This window comes from Prosopis cineraria, unplaced genomic scaffold, assembly GCF_029017545.1.
Source record: "Prosopis cineraria cultivar Desert tree isolate PC_DT_omini unplaced genomic scaffold, ASM2901754v1 PC1151, whole genome shotgun sequence".
Lineage (NCBI taxonomy): Eukaryota > Viridiplantae > Streptophyta > Magnoliopsida > Fabales > Fabaceae > Prosopis > Prosopis cineraria.
This window is the reverse complement of record NW_026556476.1, coordinates 1-23,865: the sequence shown is the minus strand read 5'-3', so window position 1 is coordinate 23,865 and position 23,865 is coordinate 1. Positions and strand designations below refer to the sequence as shown.

General features: G+C 32.4%; 1 protein-coding gene, 3 non-coding genes and 2 pseudogenes across 4 annotated transcripts; all 6 read right to left on the bottom strand.

Moving 5' to 3' along the window:
* Positions 1-1,324: 1,324 nt before the first annotated feature.
* Positions 1,325-2,847, bottom strand: LOC129299410 (alkane hydroxylase MAH1-like; annotated as a pseudogene).
* A 13,164-nt stretch (positions 2,848-16,011) lies between these two features.
* Positions 16,012-17,322, bottom strand: LOC129299409 (membrane protein PM19L-like). The gene is made up of 4 exons (XM_054937882.1): positions 16,924-17,322; positions 16,588-16,807; positions 16,431-16,476; positions 16,012-16,330 (listed from the first exon to the last, which is right to left on the bottom strand). Exons 1-4 carry the CDS (start codon positions 17,048-17,050, stop codon positions 16,250-16,252), a joined length of 474 nt encoding a protein of 157 aa, XP_054793857.1. The 5' UTR covers positions 17,051-17,322; the 3' UTR covers positions 16,012-16,249.
* Positions 17,323-18,195: 873 nt separating this feature from the next.
* On the bottom strand, positions 18,196-20,719 carry LOC129299411 (60S ribosomal protein L32-1-like; annotated as a pseudogene).
* On the bottom strand, positions 19,625-19,710 carry LOC129299413 (small nucleolar RNA Z196/R39/R59 family). Its single transcript, XR_008590565.1, has one exon. It is a non-coding gene; the product is annotated as a small nucleolar RNA Z196/R39/R59 family (small nucleolar RNA).
* On the bottom strand, positions 19,818-19,894 carry LOC129299412 (small nucleolar RNA Z195/SNORD33/SNORD32 family). The gene has a single exon (XR_008590564.1). It is a non-coding gene; the product is annotated as a small nucleolar RNA Z195/SNORD33/SNORD32 family (small nucleolar RNA).
* LOC129299414 (small nucleolar RNA U31b) lies at positions 20,202-20,282 on the bottom strand. The gene has a single exon (XR_008590566.1). It is a non-coding gene; the product is annotated as a small nucleolar RNA U31b (small nucleolar RNA).
* Positions 20,720-23,865: the final 3,146 nt, after the last annotated feature.

The window sequence follows — 23,865 nt, the reverse complement described above, 5'->3', positions numbered from 1 at the left end:
CAGTTATTATAGGAAGTTTGCTGTTGAAATTATAAACCTGAAATCTTTGAGCTAATGTTGAATTTTTGGGTTGGGTCACTGTAATGAATTGTAGAATATAACAATTGAAATGAAAAATAATAACACAATAACCATTATATTCCGAATTTGTCACTGGGAAGCAGCGCCAGCGGCTCTATATAAGTTTAGATAATATAATTTGTTCACGCAAGTCCTAATCAACTATAAAATGTAAAGAGCACATGTTTTATTTTTTAAAAAAAAAAATATATTTCAGAGTAAAAGATATCATAGTAAAGAAATCAAATAAATATAAATACCACGTCAAACCAAAAAATGGCATCCATAATCAAAGCGCAATTATAACTGAAGAGGCTTTCAGTTTGAGAGGCTAATTTTATTTTATTTTATTTTATTTTGAGTTTATGCAGGAATATGGAGTCCGAAAACATACTTATGAGTTGCAGTGAATAATTCCTCTAAGCAGATGAACGGAGTTACTCAAACCTAGTCCTTGCTTCATAACAAATGCACCGACCAGAAGAGAGGAGAGAGGAGAGCACTCAAGAAGCGATAATTTTCCCTCAACATCTCACACAGTGTGCTCGGAAAAATGGTTTTGCCTTCTCAAATACCCTTCACACATGAAGGAAAACGGAAATCCTGCGTATACAGTTGATAACTGTTCCCATTATTTTCCAAGTACCAAGAGAAAATTTTATTTAAGAGCCTAAGGATATCGCATGTAAAAACCCATATTTTCTCAATATTCTAACAAAGCCCCATTTTATAATTGGGCTTGTGCTAAGACCTGATCCATTAAGAGTAGATATCCCAACAGTTTACCTTGCTGTATATCAACCCCACTGCCTTATCTATCATGCCTTCTGTAACGTTAACATATGACATATGTATACATACACATATAGAAGGACAAATTAAATCTATTACAGAAGACCATTATATTCTTAATAATTATTCACCCCTTCTTTGCAAACATTCATATCTAAGCCATATAATTAAGAACTCACAACAAAGGAAAGGAAAGGTGGAGAAATATCCTATCATAAACAGGCGCGTCTCTTAATTTATAGCATCACATGCAAGCCAATCATTGGCTTTCTTATACTTTATTCATTCATCAAAAGCAAGATCTACCTCCTCCGTTCCGTCCTTTCCTGGGTCCTATTTTTCCTTACATGTTTTGTTAAACCCACCTGTGTGAGGACAGGAAGGAGAGAGCAAGAAAGATCCTACCCATCTAATACAGACTTAATTATCAAAGAAAAACAGAGACATATATATAATTTCAACTACATTAACTTCAAATTTGACACAAATATAATTTACTTTCTTCTGCCTCTCCATAAATTAATTGTTCTCTTTTTGTGATGCGAACTTTGAGGCCATGCTTCATCTTAAGCAATATTGAAACTGCAAGAGTAACAGGATGATCTCTTACCACACTGACTTGATAATTCCTTAAGATAGCAGTAGCCACCATCTTCATTTGAATGAAGGACAGGTTCTTGCCTAATCAAATCCTGGGTCTTGCAGTGAAACTAAAAAACTCGTACGATGGTACCTGAAGAAAGCCTCCTTTCTCTGAGATCCACCTCTCAGGCTTGAATTCCAAGCAATCTTTTCCCCATATCTCTGCACACCTTCCCATGGCATACAAAGATAATAGTATCACAGTATTAGGACCAACCTCGTGTCCACTGGGAAGTTTGTCCTGTTTGATTGCTTGCCTTCGTACTATGGGTATGGGTGGATACAACCTCAAAGCTTCGCAGAGAGCACCGTGGAGATATAATTGATCTTTCACTTCCTTTCCTTGTTTGATCTCTTCAAGAATCTTGGCTTCCACCAAAGGGTTTGTAGTAACAAGCCAAAAGAAAAGAACCATGTGAGAGCTAGAGTTACAGTCTCCCTACCTGCAAGAGATAGAGTAAAAGCAGAGTCCCTCAAGAACCTGTCATCAAAGTGTTGTTTTCCTTCTTCCTCCTTCATCAGTAATGCCATTAGCAAGTCATGATCATCGTCCTCTTTCTTCTTCATTTCCTTCCTTTGCCTGATCCCTTCTCTCTTTGATGCTATACTTCCAAGGAGGAATTGGTCAAAAGTTTCGATTGTTTTGACCATTTTCTTCTCTGGTCCAATTCCGAGCCACCTCTGAAGCTTCCAGACGCTTCTAGGCACTACGTATCTGTAGAGTAAAAACTCCTCGGATTCATTTAAAGCTCTCTCCCATGCAATTTCTGGAAAATCAACAGCAAGGCACTTTGGGTCGCGTTCCAAGAGTACGGAGCTAATAGTGTCGAAGCTGAAGCGATTGAACACGTCTTGCAGATCCACGTCAAGCGGTTGCCTGACGACATGATAAAGAAGAGGAATCAGACAGCTCTCCACCTTCTCTCGAATGATCTTCTCACGAAACTTGTCGAAGCTCTTTGTTGCAAACAACGAATGGAGAATGGTCCTCTGGTATTTTCACGAGTCTAAATCTGCAACAAGAGCCCCTTCTCCGAAAGCTCTGAAAATCCTGCGATACTCAGGCCCCTTCACGTAGTTGCCGAAGTTCTTGCTCATGATGTGATGCGCGTTCATGGGATCACAGGTCATGAGAGAGTTGATCTCAGTGAACGATGGTCCATGGAAGTTTGCAGTACCACCTTGTGTTTGCAAAGCGTGAGTTAGCAAGTCTTGGAAGTGGCACAGATCACCAAGAAATGGTGGCAACATGCCGAGTATAGGCCATTCTGTGACAAGGGGGTGATCTTTACAGCATCGTTTGCGATGGTAATAATATAGAAACAAGACCAGAACCAGGAAGCTGGCGACCATTTGGGCAAAGTTGTGGAGCATTGTTAGGAGGAGGGTTTTGATTCTACAATGTCAATTATGTGTTATATATATGTATGTATGTATTATAAGGTACCCAGATCCTCCCGTGATATGCATTATCTATATCCATCTCTGAATATTCATTCCAGACCGTTGATATATTGAACACGTAATATAGTGGTTGAGATCAAATATGATGTGTGAACAAACGTGTATGCATTTGCTGCAATTACGTACAGAGCATACTGTAATACTTTAGTTTCTTAATAAGAATTTTTGTAAGATTAAATATTCTTAATTGCCCATGCGATTCGTCGTCATTTAGGCAAGAATCATTGGTTTTAAAATTTAAATGTCATTAAAATATGTGATATACAATGGTTTTCCAAACTATATGGGATATGCATTGGAGTCACCATGGTCCATTAAAAAAATGTTGAACATATTTTTTCCCTTGTTTTTTATGCTTGGTCCATTAAAAAAATGTTGAACATATTATACCTCAAGTGAAAAATTTTAGATATTTGAGAGCCATTATTCAAAATGATGGCGAAATCAGTGGAGATATTTCACATAGAATTCAAGCTGGGTGGTTTAATTGGAGAAAAGCTAAAGGAGTTATTTGTGACCGTAAGGTGCCTAATAAACTTAAAGAAAAGTTTTATCGCACTGCTATCAGACCGACAATGTTATATAATAGTGAATGCTGGGCTCTAACAGGACAGCAAGAGCATAAAGTTGGAGTAGCAGAGATGAGAATGTTACAATGGATGTGCAGACATACACGTAAAAATAAAATTCAAAATGAGCACAAACGCAAAAAAGTGAGAGTGGCACCTATTGAGAAAAAATGGTAGAAAATCGATTGAGATGGTTTGGGCATGTATAAAGAAGACCAAGGGAGGCACCAGTGAGAAGAGTGGAACATATAACTTTGAGTCCGATTAAGAGAAGTAGAGGAAGGCCTAAGAAAACACTCTTGGAAGTTATTGAACGCGATCTCTTAATTAATAATATTTCTAAAAGCTTGATAAACGATAGAGCACAATGGCGTCTTGCAATCCATGTAGTCGACCCCACCTAGTGGGATAAAGGCTTGTTGTTGTTGTTGTTGTTGTTGTTGTTTTTGTTTTTTATGCTTGGCTTTTTTAAATTTAGATCTCATTAAAAGATGCATCAATGAAAAAAAAAACAGAGTTTCATGAAGCCTATTAAAAATTTGGTGTGATAATTAAAAAAAGGTTGTATAATTAAAAGAAGCTGTACATTGTTTGATTTAATAATTGTATAACTCTTTGGGGAAAAGAAAATAAAATAAAATAAAGATACTCCCTCCATTCGAAAATATAAAGCATTTTTTGAGAAGTTGAATATTAAAAAATGTCTTTCAAAGTGTAATCATTGTCTTTTTCCAAAAGTGTCTCTATTAAATAAATTATTTTATATTTATTTTATAGTGAAACACTCTATTAAATAGGGAAAAATATGAAAAAGTAGAATTAGTTTGAAAACAAGTAACTATTTCATTGAGGGTGAGATTCAGTTAAAAATATCTTATATTTTTTAACAGAGGGAGTAATTATATTCTCTTTATCAATGTTGTTTTTTTATATTAATGGTAATTTTGAAGAAAGTTGATCAACTTGCTTCACGGCTATCATGTAACATTGTTTTAATAAGGAATGAAAAATGACCACCCGAAAATGGCAGTAGAGAATAGATGGATAAGAGTAGTGGAAGAATACAATATCTTAATTCAAAAGATATATCAATATTCAGGATTATATAAATTTCTTTTTTATTATATATTAATTATTAAGTTTAATTTTATCTAATATGAAGTTTCACATATCCTGTTATTAAATCCATCCACTGCCTCGCACGGCACTCAATAGTCAATCTCACTGTTATCATTCGCTCCAGCCTCCAACTCCAGTCAGTCTCACTCCAACCCTTAGCCTCTCATCGTTGCGTTCAACCTCTCGGTTTTTCTTCCACTTAATATTTTAGCTCATAGCTTCGTTCAACCTTAAGTATCGCACAATTGAAGTTAAAAGAATTTAATTATGATTTCAATTGCTGGCTAGCAGAAAATTTGCATTTATCATTGGTTATTTTAGTTTGTTACTACTCCGACTGCCTATTAGTATCAAAATATGTATTTATTTGAAAGAGAACGACCATTAAAAATACATAAAAGGACCTAAATCACATGTAAGGCGGGCCTAAGCTGCCTGCAAATGAGGGTCAAACTTTACTAATACGGCACTTTTTAAATAAGCGAGTTTCTCAAGTCCGACCCTTCTTAGCCGGGCCAACCCATTTTGCTATCTCTAGCCTCTAGGTGTAATTGTGAGAGAAAGATCATATAAAATGAGAGAAATGTGTGCATCGGCCCTCACTCATTTCCCCCCTCATTCTGTCCTTATATGTACTTGAATACGTGTGGTTTGTGTAACCAAACTAATATTGGGTTAATGGGGATTGTTAATATAATTAAATATAATTTAACTTTTTTTTAATCTTATATAACACTTCTCTACAAGAAAGGGGGTCTCACACCACACAATAAACCCTTACATACATCCATAATTTTTGTCCCTTTAACCTTACAGGGATTTGATCCTTGAACATCTTGCATCAAGAGGTAGGATAATAAAGTTGTGTGCCACTTGAATCAAAGGTTTCTGGCAATTAAATCTAATTTAATTTATTATAGACGGAACATGATTTCCATCAAATTATTAGAAAGATGGGTTTGAGAGTGAGAAACGCGCAATGTCCCTTGCTCATTGTTTTTTCTAGTCTCCGTTCCTTTGCAGAGCCATAAGTACATTTGGTTATTAGAAAGAATTGAAATAAAATAAATTGAAAAATAAATATAAAAATAAGATAATCAAAAAGGATAAATGACCTGCATTCATAAGATGAAAGAATAATTAATTTATAAGATTAGAAATTATGATTCATTGCTATAAAATTATTAATATAAGATGCCTCATATAGGACGGTTGTAGTCACAACCATCCTATATGAGCAAATAGAGCTATGGCCCGTGGAACGTTAGAACACAAATAGGATGGTTTATCAATGAATCACCTGATATGAAACAAAATATAGGACAGTTCCCTTGGAAATTATCCTATATGTTTCTAGAAGTTAAAAAATGATTTAAAAAAAATATTAGTAGATAAAGGACAGTTGTAAGTGAGAACCGTCCTCTATGTTGTTGCATTACAGGATAGTTATTTCGACGAACCGTCCTATTTACAGTCTACTATTAAATCTCTAACTCTTGATATCAATTTTTAAATAGAGTTGCAGAACCTAAAAACCTCTCGCACGCTAGTGTTCTTTAAATCCCAAAATCTCATAAGCTCAAAATCTCTACTCCATTACTTGACGAAATCCCAAAACTCAAATCTCAAAATCTCAAGTCAATCTTGAAGCTCCATTGTTGTCAACCCCTCTCTCTTCCTCCCTGTGTAATTTTGCCAAGTGTTCATCACACTCTCTCCCAAGTTTGTTTTGGTCTTTGGTCTCTCTGATTGCATGGACGGCTTCTAATGATTATTCCATTGGTTCCATTTTTGTGTTTAATTTTTGATATTTTCTGCCTTCTAATTTCTTCCATTGTTTCTGATTTTAATTTCTGATTTTTTTTCTTTTAGCCCTTTCTTATTTTAATTTTTTTGCTCATTTACAAATTCAAGACATAAGGTGTTTGTGTTTTTGTATGAGTAGACTTGTTATTTTATCATTTAATTGCTGGAATTTTGCTTTCAAATTTAAATTCAATGGTTAAATGCATGGTTGTATTGAATTGATGAATGCCTAAAGCTTCAGCAATTGTATGGTTACATTGTGAGGTTTTGAACAGACTTACCTACATTTAATTTTGCAATTGAGTCTTGGTTAGGCACTTGCTAGCTAGTTGCTAGAGGGTATGAGACTGGCCTTTTATTTATCACAATACTCCATGCACTTTCTAGTTTCTAGTTCTAGTAGTCCTAAAAGCAAAAATTATGGTTTGGGGAAAATTGATTTGAAGTGATACAATTTTGGTAACCAACTTTTGTCCTCTTTCATGAAAATAGAAGCTAAAAACCTAATGTTCAAGATTCCAAAAAGATAGAAGTCGCTCTTGAAATGCATGTGAATTCTAAAGTTCTTGAAGGCAAGTCAAATAACTTGGGACTATTAATAAGCTTACTTGGACAAGTTCTTTAATCTTGCTTCTTCTTTTTTTATCATGGATGATATTTTTGTTGTTGGTAAATTCTTTTTTGTTGTTGTTGCTACTGTTGCTGCTATATTGTTGTTGGTGGTAGTGGTGATTGAGTTTGAGTTGAAACTAGATTGTACAAGGATAAATTTAAGTATGAAGAGAGGCCAAAATTCTGTAGAAAGTCTTAATTTTAAGCCATTATTTTTCCAAATTTTTGTTTAAGAGTACTCTTAAATGAAAATTGTGGTTTATTAGACAACTAAAAGAACTTCAAGTCAAACTATAATTATATTTATTTTTAATAATGCGGATATTTTTGTTAGGATCCCCATTATTTTTTAATCAAGTGGCTCATGAGTAATGTATTATTGTGTTAGTAGTTAATTTATTTATTATCTTGAACCTATAATGATTAAGCCACTCATCGCATTTGCCTCAACAATTTTTGATAGATTGAGATTATGGATAAAGAATGAATGTATGGATGTATGCAGATCGACAATCAGGGGAATATTTGGAAGGGGTGAGCCACTTTATTATGGTTGGCGTCGAACATAAAGCAAGCACAAGAACATTTGTGCCTTTGTCTAAGATGTGGATTTATAAGATGGGTCACTACACAGGACTTAGAAGACCATTTAGTATTAAAAGAATTGATCAAAATTATAAGTATAGAGGTAAGAGACATGACCAGCAGTAGCCATAGCTATGTGTTAAATGACTTTGACACAAGTGTGTAGATGAAGTAGATCGTGTTGAAGAGATAGTCAACACAGTTGAAGTAGAATTGAATGATTGTTCTGAAATGCTTGAAAGGTTGAGAAGCAATAAGAGGATACCATTGTACACTAATGCTAGGAAACACGTGTCAAAGTTGAAATTGAACCAATTGAAAGCTGAAAGTGGTTGGAGTAATACAAGTTTCACAAATCAATTTTTCATGTTATAATGAATTTTAATTGTCATTAACTAATTTTATTATCATGTATGTTGTAGTACTATCTAAACTATGCTATACCTCATTTTGAAGATACACATATTAATAAAATCCTCAAAAACTAGAGCGAATATGTATATAAAAAGTGGGTCACGTCCAATATGAGGTGATAATATATAGTTAGTTTAGAAATAGATTAGTTTAATTATCAATATATAGGTTACATATTTTAGGGATTGTTAGTTTAGTTTAAAATGATTGATTTATTATATCATTGAATTTTAAATAGAATAATTTTGACATAATTAAATTGTAAACATTATAGTTTTAAATTGAATAGTGTAAATCTAATTTTTAAACTATTTTGAAATTTTTTTGATATATTTTTTTTCTATATTTTAGGGAGCCGCTAGAAAAGCAACTCCCCTATTTCAAAAAAAATGGTAATATAGGACGGTTGTGGCCTATTACCTTTGTGGTTTTACATTTGGTTGAAACTAGACAATTTTCTGTGCATTGCACAGATTGAAATTAAAAAGTTTGAAACAAATATTATCAATATCATTACTATCAACACATCTAAGATTGCTAAATTTTTGAGAGTTTCTCTATTTTATCATTTTTCTTTTTGGATATTTTATTTGTACACATCTTGTTTTTGGCTAAATTTAAAATTTATTGCCAATATTTTAAATTATTAAATATTTTTAATATTTATAAATATTATAAATATTAAAAGGTCAAAAGGCAGAAAAAGGATTTGCGCCTAAAATGCATAAGAAAGCACACTCTTATCTCTTCCTCACCAAGAAGGAAAGAGATATATTTTTTTCTTATATATGTATATATGGTCAAAGAATTGAATATGTATTATCTGCCAAATCGTTTCTGCCTTGCTTTTTCTATGTGAAAAGATGAAGAGTCGCTGCATTATTTTGTTAATGCAAAATGTATGATAAAATATGCACAATTTGAAGAACCAAGACCACAAAATAAAGATTGATGAGCCGAATCAAAAGTAAACTTCTTTTTATTTCCTTTTTTTTTCCTTTTACCGATAATGTTTATGGATGACAATTGATGAGAGTTGATTAATATTAAGTACAGTGAATAAAGAAAATACATGAAAAATAAAAAAAGAAATTAAATCTCATTGATTAGGAAAATTGAAAAGACATGAGAAAGTACAGCGAATGCAGAATGATAGCCAGATGGAGTTAATGCTAACAATTTAGAAAATTTAAAAATGAGATTACTCTTGAATCAATGCTCCCATGAAAGTAGATTGAAAATGCATGAAAAATAGGAAAATAAATTATATCTCATTGATTAAGAAAATTGAAAAGGTATGGCAAAGTACAGTGAATGGAGAAGGATAGCCGAATGAAGTTAATACTAACAATCAGGAAAATTTGAAAAGGAGACAACTCTTAAATCAATGCTTCTATAAAAGTAGACTGAAAATTCATGAAAAATAAAAAAATAAATTAAATCTTATTAATGAATCAAGAGAAATTTTCATATTAACATTAGCCTAAAATATATTAACTAATGAAAATCAATTTTTTTTACCATTTAAATTAAAGCTATGAGATTTCTTTCCCTGACAGTGGCTAAAAAGATTCACAAAACTCCTCCACCTCGGCCACCAAGCTCTCCACTATCAGCAACAAATTCATTTGGAAAATAGCTTATCAATCATCAATCAGGGCATATGAAACTAAGAGACATAAAAATATTCTTATATTGGGAACAAAAACTTTCTAGCAGGACTCAAGAGCATGGGAAACAGTATAATTAATACTCCCACGATAGATGACTCAGGAAAAATTTGAAGTAGAATTTATTGCCCCTCTCTTGTGAAAAGATAAAAATCAATTAAAATGAATAAAAAATAAATTAAATTCTATCAACCAATTAGAAAAAATATTTAATCACATTAACCAATGAAATAGTAATATTAATATTAATATTAGGTTAAAATTAAATTGATTATACAAAAATTAATGAACCAATGGGCGAGAAGAGATTTGTGATCAATTACCTTCATTCTACAAGATGTGTAGATATTTAATTTAATTCTCTCATCTCGTGGAAAGATAAAAATCAATTAAAATAAATAAAAAAATAAATTAAATTCTTTTAACCAATGAAAAAATATTCAATCACATCAATCAATGAAATAGAAATATTAATATTAGATTAAAATCAAATTGATTATACAAAAAGTAATGGACCAATAGGAGAGGATAATTAACATTATACCAAAGTATGTTGACTAATAGGAGAGAAGACATTTATGACCAATTAATTTTATCCTATAGGATTTGTAGATATATATTGAATTGATATGGAACAACATATAGGACAATTCTAAAAAAATCATCCTATATTTTCCTAAATATAGGACAATTATGTAACCGTACTATATACCTTTGGATATAAAGGACAATCAAACCTAACCGTCCTCTATGATCAAATCTATCATAGTGATTTATAGGATTTTTTAAGGGTAAGATAATTCTTACATTTATTGCATATATTAATGAATTTTATTATACTTATCATAAAAGAAAAGGGTGATTTACTTCATTTTTATTTTAATTTTTTTAATCCATTCCATTTTTTTTTTAGTAGCCAAACTGAACCATATATAATTTATTAGTGTACATTGAAAGCTAATTGAATTTATTAGTGTACGTATCTCCCGATTGTTAAGGTTTGGTCCGTTTGAAATATAGTTTTCTTAAAAATATCTAAATACCCTTATATATGTCAAAATTAATTGGGAATCCAAATTTACAATTATCTCATAAGATATTATTGCATGCTTTTTAATTCAACTTTTCAATTATGTTTTTCTTAAAATAATATAAAAATCATATAAATTATTTTAAAAATTATGTTTTTAAGTTTATAATTGACTTTGACATGTACAGAGATGTTTGAAAAATTTTTATAAAACCATAATTTTAAATTTATAATTAATTTTGTCATATATAATAAGTATTGAAATATTTTTTAAAAAATTATAATTTAAAGTTCATAATTATTTTTAATATATAAGAGAGGTGTTTAAATATATTTTTACAAAATTATAATTTTAAATTTTAAAAAAAATTTCCATCAACTAGGCTGGCTAAAGCTTGGGAAAAAGAATTAATTAATTTGATCATCCAACCATTCACTGCATTGGTACGTGGGATGGTTGGGGCCACATAAATTTTGAGACTAGTGGGCCATGTTTTTAATGTTTACAAGAGAGAGAAATGTTGACCAAAATTGAATAGCAAATGGGCCGAATTGCCAGTGATGCAGTCTTACAAGTCACCAACATAATTGAAGATGGGGAGTAGCAGGTGAACGCTATCAGGCAAGGCACAAGAGGAGGAGGCCTCATAATTACCTATATACCCCTCCCATTCTTCTTTCCCATCATCTTTCGTCGTCACTCCCCATCATCGTTCTCCCTTCGAGAATTGTGCATCATGTGAACAAAGACGAAATATGTGATATGATAAGGGTTAAAATTTAAAATGCATTTTTCCTCAAGTTTTTTTTTCCCTTGTCAGGAATGCGAGACATTTTATACTAATAAATAAAATATTTTTTTAAAAATTATTTTTTAAAAATATAAAAAATTTCTCTTGATTCATTAGTAGAGAAAAATTTTTGATCCTTTAAAAAATAATTTAAAAAAAATACTCTATTTATTAATGCAAAGTGCCTACTCCTTCTAAAAAAAAGCACAAGCGCAAAATGCACTTTAATGAATTATATAATGTAATATGTTTTCAATTTTAAATTTAAAAAAACAAGTTACGAGGTCCATTCCTTCTTTTTTTAATACAAAATTATAAAATATATATTAAATTTGAGTGATTCAATATTTTAAAAGAAAATCATTAATTGATTAAAAAATTATAAATAATAACCTAAAATATTAAAATGACTTAATCATTGTTACTTTTCTCATTAAGTCATTTTCTATAATTTATTTAAAAATATTATTATTATAATAAAAATTGTTAAAATGTTTAATATTTATTAAGAAAATAATATTTTAAAAAATTTAATATTGATCAAGTCTCTTAAATTTTTTAGGTATTTTTTAAAATTATTTTGGTCAACTAACAATTAAATTAATGGATATTTAGAGCTAAAGTGTCACTTATTTTTAATGAAAAATGGCAATAAAATCCCTTCGAATTATATAAATGATAATTTAGTCTCGAAATATCATAATATCAATGAAGTCCGTAGGAACTTTTATATCATTAAAAAATTAATATAAATGACTAAATTACCCTTAGTTTAAGATTTCAAATATGAACTTACGAATTGCTATTGCATTCTTGTGATTTTAAGAAAAAAGTTGTGAATCTTGAAATAAAACTTATAAATGATAATTGATATTTGAACTAAGGGTAATTTGATCATTTATATTAATTTCTTGATGACAGAAAAGTTTTTAAAGACTTCATTGGTATTATAGCATTTCGAGGGATTAAATTATCATTTACATATTTCAAAAGAATTTTTTTATCATTTTTCCTATTCTTAATTGGTATTTTCATATGAGAGTTAAATTGTTTTTTGTTCACATACTTTCCTTCAAAGAACATTGAGTATTCTATCCTAATAAGAGAGGGATTTTTTCTATAAACTATTTTCCAAATGACCAAAGATCCCCTCAGTTAATAGATTACTAAGAGAGGTGGAATTTTACTCTTTTGAAAAATGTTTTAGAAGAAAAAAGGCTTCATTTATTAGTATAAAATGCTCAACACTCCTCAAAAAAATGTAAAAAGAAATGTACTTTAATGCTAATAATAATAAAAATGTACAATTTTTTTAAAAAAGATAAATGTAAAAAAAACTTTTAAATATTTAATTTTTTGTCTCCCCTAAAAGAATGAAATATATATTTACCAGGTGTGGTGATAGGCCACAGTAAGCAACATTGATGTGGCATGGCCGTTGGGCCTATTTTTGCCAGTTTTTGTAGATGCATTAGTGCGGATCAAAGCGAAAGTTTTATTAAATTATTGAGAAAATATGGGCAAGGATTAGGTGACACTAATTTACTAGAGTTAGGAATGAATCGAGGAGTGACCATCCAATAATAGAAGGAGAGAAGAAACAAGCAAGATTAGTGAAAGAATTCCTAAACTCAAGCCTTAAAATTTTGGGTTATAATATAGTACCCTTCAACTAATCTTATCAATATTTCCTCTCTTATCTTTAATGGGTAATTGCTCTTCATTTAGAACAAATAATATTAGAGTCTAGTTTCGCTCAGGACATGAAAATTTGTTATTATGCACATGTTTGAAATCCAAAATGGGAGTGGCCATAAATGCAATAGGGATTTGTGTGTATAACACTATTTAAAAGCCTAAAAACTAGATGATTCTGATTGCTAGTGCAGAGACTTGGTGTTTGTAAGGTATTTTTGATATTAGGAGCTTATTGACTCACTTTTTAGGGGAAAATTATTAGGCTATCTAATTATGAGTAAACTTGAACCGATATAGGAAGTTCCGCATCAAATAAAATTAGGTTTAATAATTAATATAAACTAAAGGAGAAATACCCATAAACTTGAGCCTTACAATTTTGAATTAAGATATCTTATCCTTCTTTTAATCATGTCCATTTCTTCTCCACCCCATTTCCAAGCGTTCCCTCCCTATTTCTAATAAAGTGGTATCAAAATCTGGTTTTTGCCTAAGAGTTGTAAGCCCATTATTACTCATATGTTTGAAATTCAAAATAAGATTAGCCTTAATTATAGTAGGAACTTATATGCATCACACCATTTGAAACCCAAAAGCTAAGCTAGCCCTAATTGGAAGTTGAGTTTTGAGATTTTAAATTAAAATGTGAAGTTATTCTACTAATCTTCTCCAACATCATTTGTCAATAATTTCTATCTCTCTCCTCTCAATTAACTAACTTTGAAAAGTTGTAAAAAAAATTATATTTAACTAATTATTTTAATCCAATAAAAGTAGTAAACTAATTTGAAAAGTTGTAAAAAATTTATATTTATCTAATTATTTTAATCTCATAAAAATAGTAAAGGGGCTTTATAGAAAGGAGGGAGTATGCAAATTGAATATTTATTTTAGTTTAAAGTCTTAAATTTGATTTTCCTAAAATTATGGACCACCCTTGAGGGATGTATAGCCATCTGGGCTCTGGAGTAGGTGAACTCGGGGTTGGGTTGTGGCCCAACAGAAAACGAGCTTTTATACTCAAACCCAAATTTTTTTGGGCGATAAAGTAAAATGACCCAGTTTGTTTTGTTTTTTTAATAACAAAATAACCCGGTTTCTTGAATCAATTATCATATACATGTGCCATTCAAAATTTTAGTTAAACCAAACAATTTTAAATTTGTTGTATAATAGAATAACTCCATCTCACTTTTTTGTTTTGTTTTAATATGAAAAAGGATAACTCTTATGCCTCGTTGATATATTAAAAATGATTTTGATGGAAATAAAAATGGATATATAATTTTGAAATATGTTTGGTATGGTGATGGAATTGAGAAATTATTTTTATTTAATATTGATATCTAAAATATACAAAGACTAAAATGTCCTACCAAAATAATTGAAACTTGGCCAGCAACATTGAAGTGGGACAAATAAAAGCTGTTGCCATCTTTCTATTATCAAAACAACAATCAACCTTTTAAAAATTGCAAGAAATCAAAAATCAATGCTTCAAGTTTGTGAAGGAATGAAATAAAATCTAAATAAGAAAAAAAAAAGACTAGGTGAAATCACACAAAACCCAAAACCCAATTTTGAAGGTTTTGGTCATGTAGAAGAAATGAAATCATCCAAACTCCAAATGCACCATAAAGAAGAAATGAAATCAAATCTGAACAAGAAATAAAAGGATACATAGCTCACAACCCAACAATCAATTTACAAAAAAAAAAAAAAGAAGAAGATAAAAGATTGTAAATCTAGGAGATGGAGGGGAGAGAGAAGATCGAACCAGTACCTGTGCCTTTAAGGATTCGTTGATCTTGCCATCGGTGATGATGATAGAGGTTAGAGGTTGCCACAAAGATAAAGGCTATGTACAGTTGGCTGTTGATGGTGATTTCATTATTTTGAAGCTTAAACACTCCCTCTCCCATTGATGGAGGTCTTGATTGGTGATGGGAGCGATGAGACAATAATGGGTACCAGGTTTGGAAGAAGGGAAGAAGGGAAGAAAATGGAATCAGAGAGGGTCACTGGTAAGGTCACTGATGACTTATGGTGAGGAAGTCGAGGGTGTTTTGGTGGAATTGGATTCCACATGGAATTAAAAATCTGACATACCAAATGAGACAAATTTGAATTTTATATACAATTTCATTTTCATATTACTAAAATTTTTCATACCAAACGGGCCCTTAATTCTTAATTTTTCTTTTAATTATTGATTTATTTTTAAATTTTAATTCTTTGGAATTCAATCTTATTAGTTTGTTTTATTTTTAAAATTGTGGCCCAAAGCCCGATTTCTTAGCATTTACAATTTTTTTTTCTCATTGGTAAAAAAATGCTGTCCGGCAATTGTTTTTTTTTTAAGAAAAAAAAAATTCTTTTTCTCTCGGTTCTCTACTTGATTTCTTCAATTAGTCAAAGCAATTTGAATTCATGTACAATTGTTGTGGTGAAAGGAGAAAGTTTTTATTGTCCAAAAAATAAAATTTGTTTAAAAATCTTTTTTTTTTAAAAAAAAAGAATCTACAGGGGGACACATTTCTCTTGCTTGCGCTATAAACTCACTTCTTGTCCAATTGAAAGAATTTAACACGGACTCATACTAACATGGATTTGAGTATTGTTGATAGACTTTTTCAAGTAGCGGGTTCCACCATAGAGTTTTAATGCTAGAATATTTTCAAAATTTGAATTCAAGACTACTTGTTAAGCTGAGACAATCATTTATCCCAATAATAATGGCCTATTGCCTTTGGGACACATTTCTTTAATTTGGAATAAGTAATATAAATAATATTGATTTATACAAATCCAATCACGAAAATTACACACAATCTGCCAACTCTGCAAGCATGTTTCAGAAAATAAAAGACTGATGAAAAAAAAAATAAAAAAAATCACAGCAGAAATGAAACCCGAAAATCAGAACATAACGAAACACAACAAATCACACAAGCCCCATCTGATCAGAGTCATCTTCCTCAACATCTCTCTCTCGCTTCATCTCCTGGCGCCATGAATAGCTGCTATGTAGAAAAGCTGCGTAGCTGACAGTATAATCAAGAACGCCTCCATTGTTCTCTGCAAAATTCAACATTCCAAATCTCAACTCAACACTTACCATACAGTTTCTGGGAATAAAAAAAAAAAAAAACACAGAAATTATCTGTTCTTGTCTTACCAGGCGGACATTTCTGATATAAAGCTCAATCTCTTTGCAGGCGAAGCTGCACAAATCGTTTGCTTGTCAGATCAATACAGTAATGATCATACCCAAAAGAAAAAACGAAAAACTTTTGAATTCAGGCAAATAATGGTGGATGGATTATTATTATTACCCCATGGCAAGAAGGGTGAGAGTCCAAGCAACGGCAGCAACAGAAGCTGCAGATGGCAAGCTCTCAGGAGTCCATGAACGGACATGATTGAATCCAACAATTGCAGAAGCAGCTCCAACAACTCCAGCAATCAAAGAAAACATCACAAAGAATCCAGTGGCTGCATTCCCCATGGGGAAATATATGGGCGAAAAATGAGCTGGAAGTTCAAATCCTTGACCTGCAGTTCTCAACAGTAGTACAACATAAGCCAGATGCGAAGATAGAAACAACAGGAACTTCTATTTATCTTGTCATGAAACTCTCTGGATTGTGTCTGAGAAACATAATTGATACCTATGATGAAGCCATGATCTATTGCTCTGTTCATGGCCCATCCACCAATTCCCAAAACGACCACGTACATGCAGAAGTTGAGGAGCAGAAGCAATGTGGCAATGGGTTTCATTTCTTCGTTGGCCATCTCTGTACTGTGTGGATTTTCAAAAGCAGAAAGTTCTCTGATCAAGGAGGAGGAAGGAGGTTTCAGAAAGTTCCTTCTGATCGAGGATGGTGCAAGGGAGAGTCCTTTATGTATATATAAATATATGCATAGGATAATTGGGTGGAAACTCGGGTTCTTTTCTTGCCAAGGCTGCTAGTTCAAAAGATTATGCAGGGTTGTAAAGAAGATGAATGTTCGTGCTTCACTTTCAAGGCAGGACGAAATATGCCAGATTCTTCCTTGCCTCCCTTTTTCTTGAGTTTGTTTTATGTATAGTACCTTGTTCAGTTTCCTACATGTTCCTTCTTCGAGGCAAGTCATATTCTTTGCCCCTTGTGAACTCTTCCACTGTGGTCAGTGGCGCCAGGACTCTATTAGGGGTGCAAATTAATTTTAAAAATAATAATTTAAAAATAATTATTTAATATTTTTTAAAATAATCATACATTTTATAATTGTCCCTTGCTCATTGTCAAATGCTATTAAAAATATTTCCTTTCTAAAATTACATTAGATAAGTCATATAAGTCACTAATTTATGATATTATTTATATATATAAGTAACTAGATATTTAAAAAAATTAAATAAATAAGAATATTCTTTCTAAAAATTACATTAGAGTTTTGAATTTAGTGAATTCATAATTAGACTTAAGTTAAAACATTCACACAAAAAAAAGGCCTCAATTTAAATAGTAAAATATCTACTTTTCATTTATAATTTCCTCCAAGTTAAAGGGGTGCATATGCCCCCTCAAGTGATGTAACTCCGCCACTGTGGTCCCAGTTCGTCTTCCAAAGTTTGCACTATTTTATGTCTATATGATGGCACTATTTTATGTTTATATGATGCTGGTATATATATGTTAAACTAGACTAAAATTTATGAATCAAACTCAGCTTTAAGTATTTATCATGAGTTTTCCCCTCACTCATCTTTGCCCGTCTAATTTTTGAGCATTCTGAATCATTTTCTAGATGCAAGAGTTCATATTTCAGATATTCATATTCTACCAAAAGCAAATGTCAAAAAGTTGCCATTTTTAACCAGGGAAAGAAAAGACGTCTTTTTGCAGAAACGTCACTTGATCCAGTTGTATAAAGTAAAAATTCACATGCACTGCTTTAGTTTTATAAAAGTAAAAATCCAGCATAAAGTAGGATGAGACCCAAAATTGTACAGGCCTAATAAAGGCAGAAGAGTAGGGTTATATCCGAATGTGTTTTTATGACATCCAGGCTCCAGCTTATATTTCGAAAAAAACATTTTCATGAAGCATTGGAAGTGCAAAAACCTGACCGTTGAAAGCTGAAAAATACTTGGGATCCGAATCAATAGACTAAAACTAGTAAAACGGCCATTAAACAAGCCAAATATCTTAATGTAAAACATGCTACGAATTTCAGCAAAAATAAAATTATGACAAAAATCTATCACCACGACATTTATGTCAACCAAAAAACTTGCTACAAATCACAAGTGACTTCAGAGTCATCCAGATTATTCATCCTCCTGACTGCGTAGTCTGGCTGTTTTGGTGGTAACAACAACATCAAGCTGGGCAGCTCTCTCAACTATCTCCTTTCTCTTCCTTGTGGAAACATTGTGAGCAATCTCAGCACAGTATGTCCTGAAATAACAGATAATCGGAACATCAGCGAAAGTTCTGATGCCATGCAATACAGTCTGGAACAGAGAATCAACAAAATTGGGACGAATCAGTTCACCTATTATGCATCATGAGAAGTTCTAGCTCTTTGACATTGTTCACAACAAATTTCTTGAAACCATTTGGGAGATAGTGTCTAGTCTTCTTGTCTGATCCATAGCCAATATTTGGCATTAAAGTGCATCCCTTGAACTTCCTCCTGACACGGGAATCAATACCCTTTGGCCTGCGCCAGTTTTCCTGCAGTAAACACGCAAGAACATAATTAGTTACAACAAACAAAGCAATCATTACAAGGTTAAGTCACAACTTTAGAATATTGGCAAAGGCTTTCCTAAAGCTGCATGTACTCCTAAAGTCGCACCATTAGTAAGTGCAGCAAAGCAAATTCTGTTGGTTCTTGACATTCTTTAAACATAAAACATTCTAAATTATAACAGGACCTGGATGGAGGAAACATCTTTTTCAGGGAGAAGATGCACCAAACCTGGTATGAATGGATTTAAGATGTCAACAGGGAAATAGTAACAGAAGGCCTATATAAAAAGCAAGCCAACTGTGTCGCAAGACCTGTATAAAATTTCTATATGCCCTTCAAACGAAATGCCCCAGCTACAGAAACAAAATCTGGACATCAGATACCACGGGCAAATATACATGATAGAACCCAAAACATGATTACATACACGCCACATCAAAAGAAATAATATGAACAATATGACACGCCATACAAAATTCTCATAATTGACTGCAGAAAAGTTTAGAAAAACCAATTAGGGATGCCTAACAAAAGCAAAAAGATGCCTCATTGTCATGGAACTTCAAATAACTATGACTTCAACTAACATTTATCAAAGGCAAAACGCAAGCAGAAACTCTAATATGCAACTTCAGCCGAAAGATGGTGATATTTTGTGTAATAATCAGATATCAGTCATAATAATTAAATGCTTTACATCACCAGCAGCAGAAGCACCGGTATAAATTCATTAGTACAGTTAAAGAACATCATGAAACAATAAATGAACATTTGGTGATAAAATAGTCAATACACACAAAGCTATCCAAATATACAACAGAGGTCAGATGGTAGTGCATGTTAAAAATCATCATTCGACTGCAGAATTGATGGATAAACATCATCATCTCTCATTTACTGAATCACCATATTTTGGGGGGGGCCATGATAGACGTGTTCTGACACGAGAAAAGACATATGATTACCATTTACAACATTACAATCAAAGGATAAAATGAAGCCGTAGTGAATTATTGTCAGAAACTTGTAAATAGGCTAAAGAGCAAAGATCGCTTCACCTGAAGTGATTTAACTAGTGTTAGGTGCAACAATAAAACGAAAGGAAAGCAGGTAGAAGAATACAGACGAGCACATTTTTTATGTTTCGATGTGAAAGAAACATTAGCAATGACCTTGAAATGCACTGAACTACAACATACTAGGATCAGATACAATGTCAGTCACCATCTTGCACCAAATGGTGCAAATTAAGACTGGGGCGACAAAAACTGTCATAATATCCTATCCGAGCTCAATTGAGTCCTCCTCTACGCAGAATCACAATTGTAAAGAATGTAACTGGGTCATTAAGTTAAAGGTTCAAGAGTGTTGGAATTGCATTCGAAGTTAGGCTCGTTATAATGCACTCTAGCCAAAAAGAAACAACCAATTTGCAATAACTGGCAAGGCGCAATGAAACAGCAGACCCCAAAGTAATCCATTAGTTCACATTGAACCGGTATTAAACCCGCAGGTTTGAATTGAGAACAGAATAACAACCAACACCTAGCTCAATAGATCGTCAAATCAGACAGCAAATCAGGACATTAAAAAAATTACATATTTATACAAATGTCGTTCGGTTAGATACCTTCACAGAGATCTTGCGGTCGCTCTGCGGCCTCTTGAACTTCTTGACCCGCTTCTTCACGATCTTCTTGAAAGCAATGGCACGGCCATTTTTGCTTCCCTGGTTCTTCAAAAAGGCACTAAAAAAAAAAAAAAAAAAAAAAAAGATGCTTTAGAACTTGCACTAGTCGACATAAACAACTGGAAATTTTCTAACGCAAACCCATTACTCTGAAACTTTGAAAAATTCACAATCAAAGTTAATATCCAAAAAGTTCAACAATTGAGACAGGGTGAGCAGGTGTCAGAGAGTAGAGAGACTTACAGCGAATTCCCCTTGCCGCCCAGTTCGTACTTTGAGCCTTGTATAAGTTTAAAACTTTATAGGAGCCCTGTGTTCTAGGGTTTTTCTGTTTTTTTTTGTTTTTTATTGGCACTGTCTTCTCAAAGGTTTTTCTGGGTCCGCTTGAGATGTGTTTCAAGAGGAGCAAAACTAGGCCCAATTAATTTGGGCCAGAAGATTAAGCCAATGTAAGTTAAGAGGGAGGGGTGAGCGGGTACTATTTTGTTTTGAGATGTGTTTTAAACTTTTAGATACAGATATCTGGTGAAAAATATTTTTCTTATTTGTTTTTGAAATATAATTTCATACATATAGGAATCTATATAGATAAATAATATTCACAAATCATAAAATATGCAACTCACTATTTAAATTTCGTGCAGTACGCATAAAAACATGTCTAGCATAAAATAAATGTATAATAAATAGCATTATTTTCATGTCATCGATAAAGCAACTCCATCATTATGTGTTTAATATATTTTTTCATTTGTCTCTTTTCATTGTTACGTGGCACTCGTTTAAAATTGCAAGGTTTTTTGGTAGCATTTCAATTTGTAGATTTAGATTTAAATTTAAAATTTAAAATATCATATTTAAAAGGGTAAAAGGGCAAAATGAAATTTTTTTTTTAAAAAGTGTTTAGTATCTTAAACTTTTTTTTTTAAAAAATGTTGCTTGAAACTTTTAAAAAAGGAAGAAATTTTCCATATCATTAAATATTGGGTAAATGGGTTTTGACTAGAAGAAAAAATGACGTGACATGCTAATTGGATTTCTTCTCTCACCCTCTTCTCCCTCTCTCTTTCCCTGTGTTTCTTATCTACAGATCAACACCAGCCTCTACCATTGAACAATTTCCACATCATAGACGTCAGTGTTGTTATTTAGTTCCAAATGATAGTCATAGGGGTAGTGATGCTCACTTATCAGGAATTCCTTTAGACTAATTTTCATAAACATGAATGAGATTTGGAGTGAACAAAAAGTAAAAGCAAACATTATGCTTGAAGTTATGCATATCATTGTACCAACATAAACAAGAAAGCATTCCCTTCCCAATGAAGAATATTCAACTCAACAAGAACTAAAATTTTAATCCATATACATGCTTAGTACTAACATTTCCATTCCCATGAAGACTCACAACCTTTATGGCTTAAGAGTCTTCAACTTAAGTCTAGTGGGACCTTCTTCTCTGAAGAACTTATTGAACAAAGTTAAAACTTTCAAAACCCGCTTCTCAAATTCTCCAACAACACTTTCTCCACCTAAAGAGTGAGCCACAAACATCCACATAAGCTAAATCAAGAGCACAAAACAATGCAACCTACCAAGATTAAATAGAGCAAGTAACAAGCAACGATCATAGCCAAAGTAAACTCAGACAAGCATAAGTGAAATGCCATAGCTGTTGCCAAAAAAGAAGAAAGAAAGAAAGAAGAAACCCATGGCTTGGTGATTTATGATTTGCACTGAGGCACCCATCTTCTTATCACAAAGCCCTGCTTGAAAACCCACTATCCTCAAACTCATATAAACATTTGTATCCCTCCTCCTCCACCTATTGTGGCTTTCTTGATTTGAACATATTGGAGCATCCTTCTAAGTACTGGTTAGCTTGATCTCCTTATAATTGCAAACTATAGAAGGAAAACTCATGAATTGAACCCCCACAACCCCTCGCAAACTCAAAGGTGATGTATGGAAGAATGGAGAAGGAAGAAGAGGATTTTGGCATATCGAACAGAGATTGTTCATAATACTACGATAAGCTTCTCCAAACACACTCATCAACAAAAGCAAAGGAAGAATGGTGGGGAAGGTGGTTGAAAGAAGGAGAGAGACAAAGGCAGAGGAGAAGGCAGCATGTGGACTGTGAATTATAGAGGGAGGAGAGAGTGGAGTACCACGTGGCCAATAAAGTCAAAAAATGAACAATAAATGTGAAAATTGATGGTAGGATAAAATTGCTCTCTCTATTTTTTTTAAAGTTACAAGATGACATTGCTTCACAAAAAATTTATTATATAAGGTTTCCTTGAAGGAAAAGTTCTAAGACTTTTTTGCCTTTATTTATAATTTGTAATTTATCATTCATCTTGGTTATTTGAAATATCAATACATCTCATTCTCACAATATTTTCCTATTTAGTCTTTCAAGTTTGGTTCATTTAAAAATTTCATGCCATGAGTGAATAAGACTAGACCTGCTTATATGTCACATGCTTACATGGCATTCTTATTAGCCACGCATCATGTTAACCTATCAATACATTAAAAATAAAATCAACAAAAAGTAGAAAAAATTTGAAATTAAGAAGGGATTTCAGGATGGCAGCTGAAGAGAGTTTCTATCTAGTTCCTAGCTGTCCTTTTTTTTTTTTTTATACATAAGGAAACCCACAGGCTAACTTATAGTAAAACCATTAGTGTTCTCTCTCCAGACCATTCGTTATGAAGAACACGAGCTAATTCATGTGATGCATGGTGAAAGCCATGACACCCGACATTGTTGAAAGACACTCTCTTGCTAGAAAATCCACTGCTTTGTTCCATTCCCACATAACATGCTTTACTTGCACCTCCCAATCACAATTCAATAGTTGCCTAGGCCATATTAATATTATTAACATCATTATGACCTAAGGCGACACCCCTGTATGAAGGAGATTAATAAACTCAGATGCATTTGACTCTAAAATATAATGACTTGCTCTCTTGCCTATGTCCCAAGCTAAGCCCAAAACCATGCACAAATGCCCAAAGTTTAGTAGACAAACTACAACCATCATCCACCATAGCCATAAACCCACCAACAAACTTCCCCTTGGGGTCTTAAATTACACACTCACAAGCAACAATACTTGTTATTAAAGAGCAACCACCTTCAATGTTAACGAAAAGATCATAA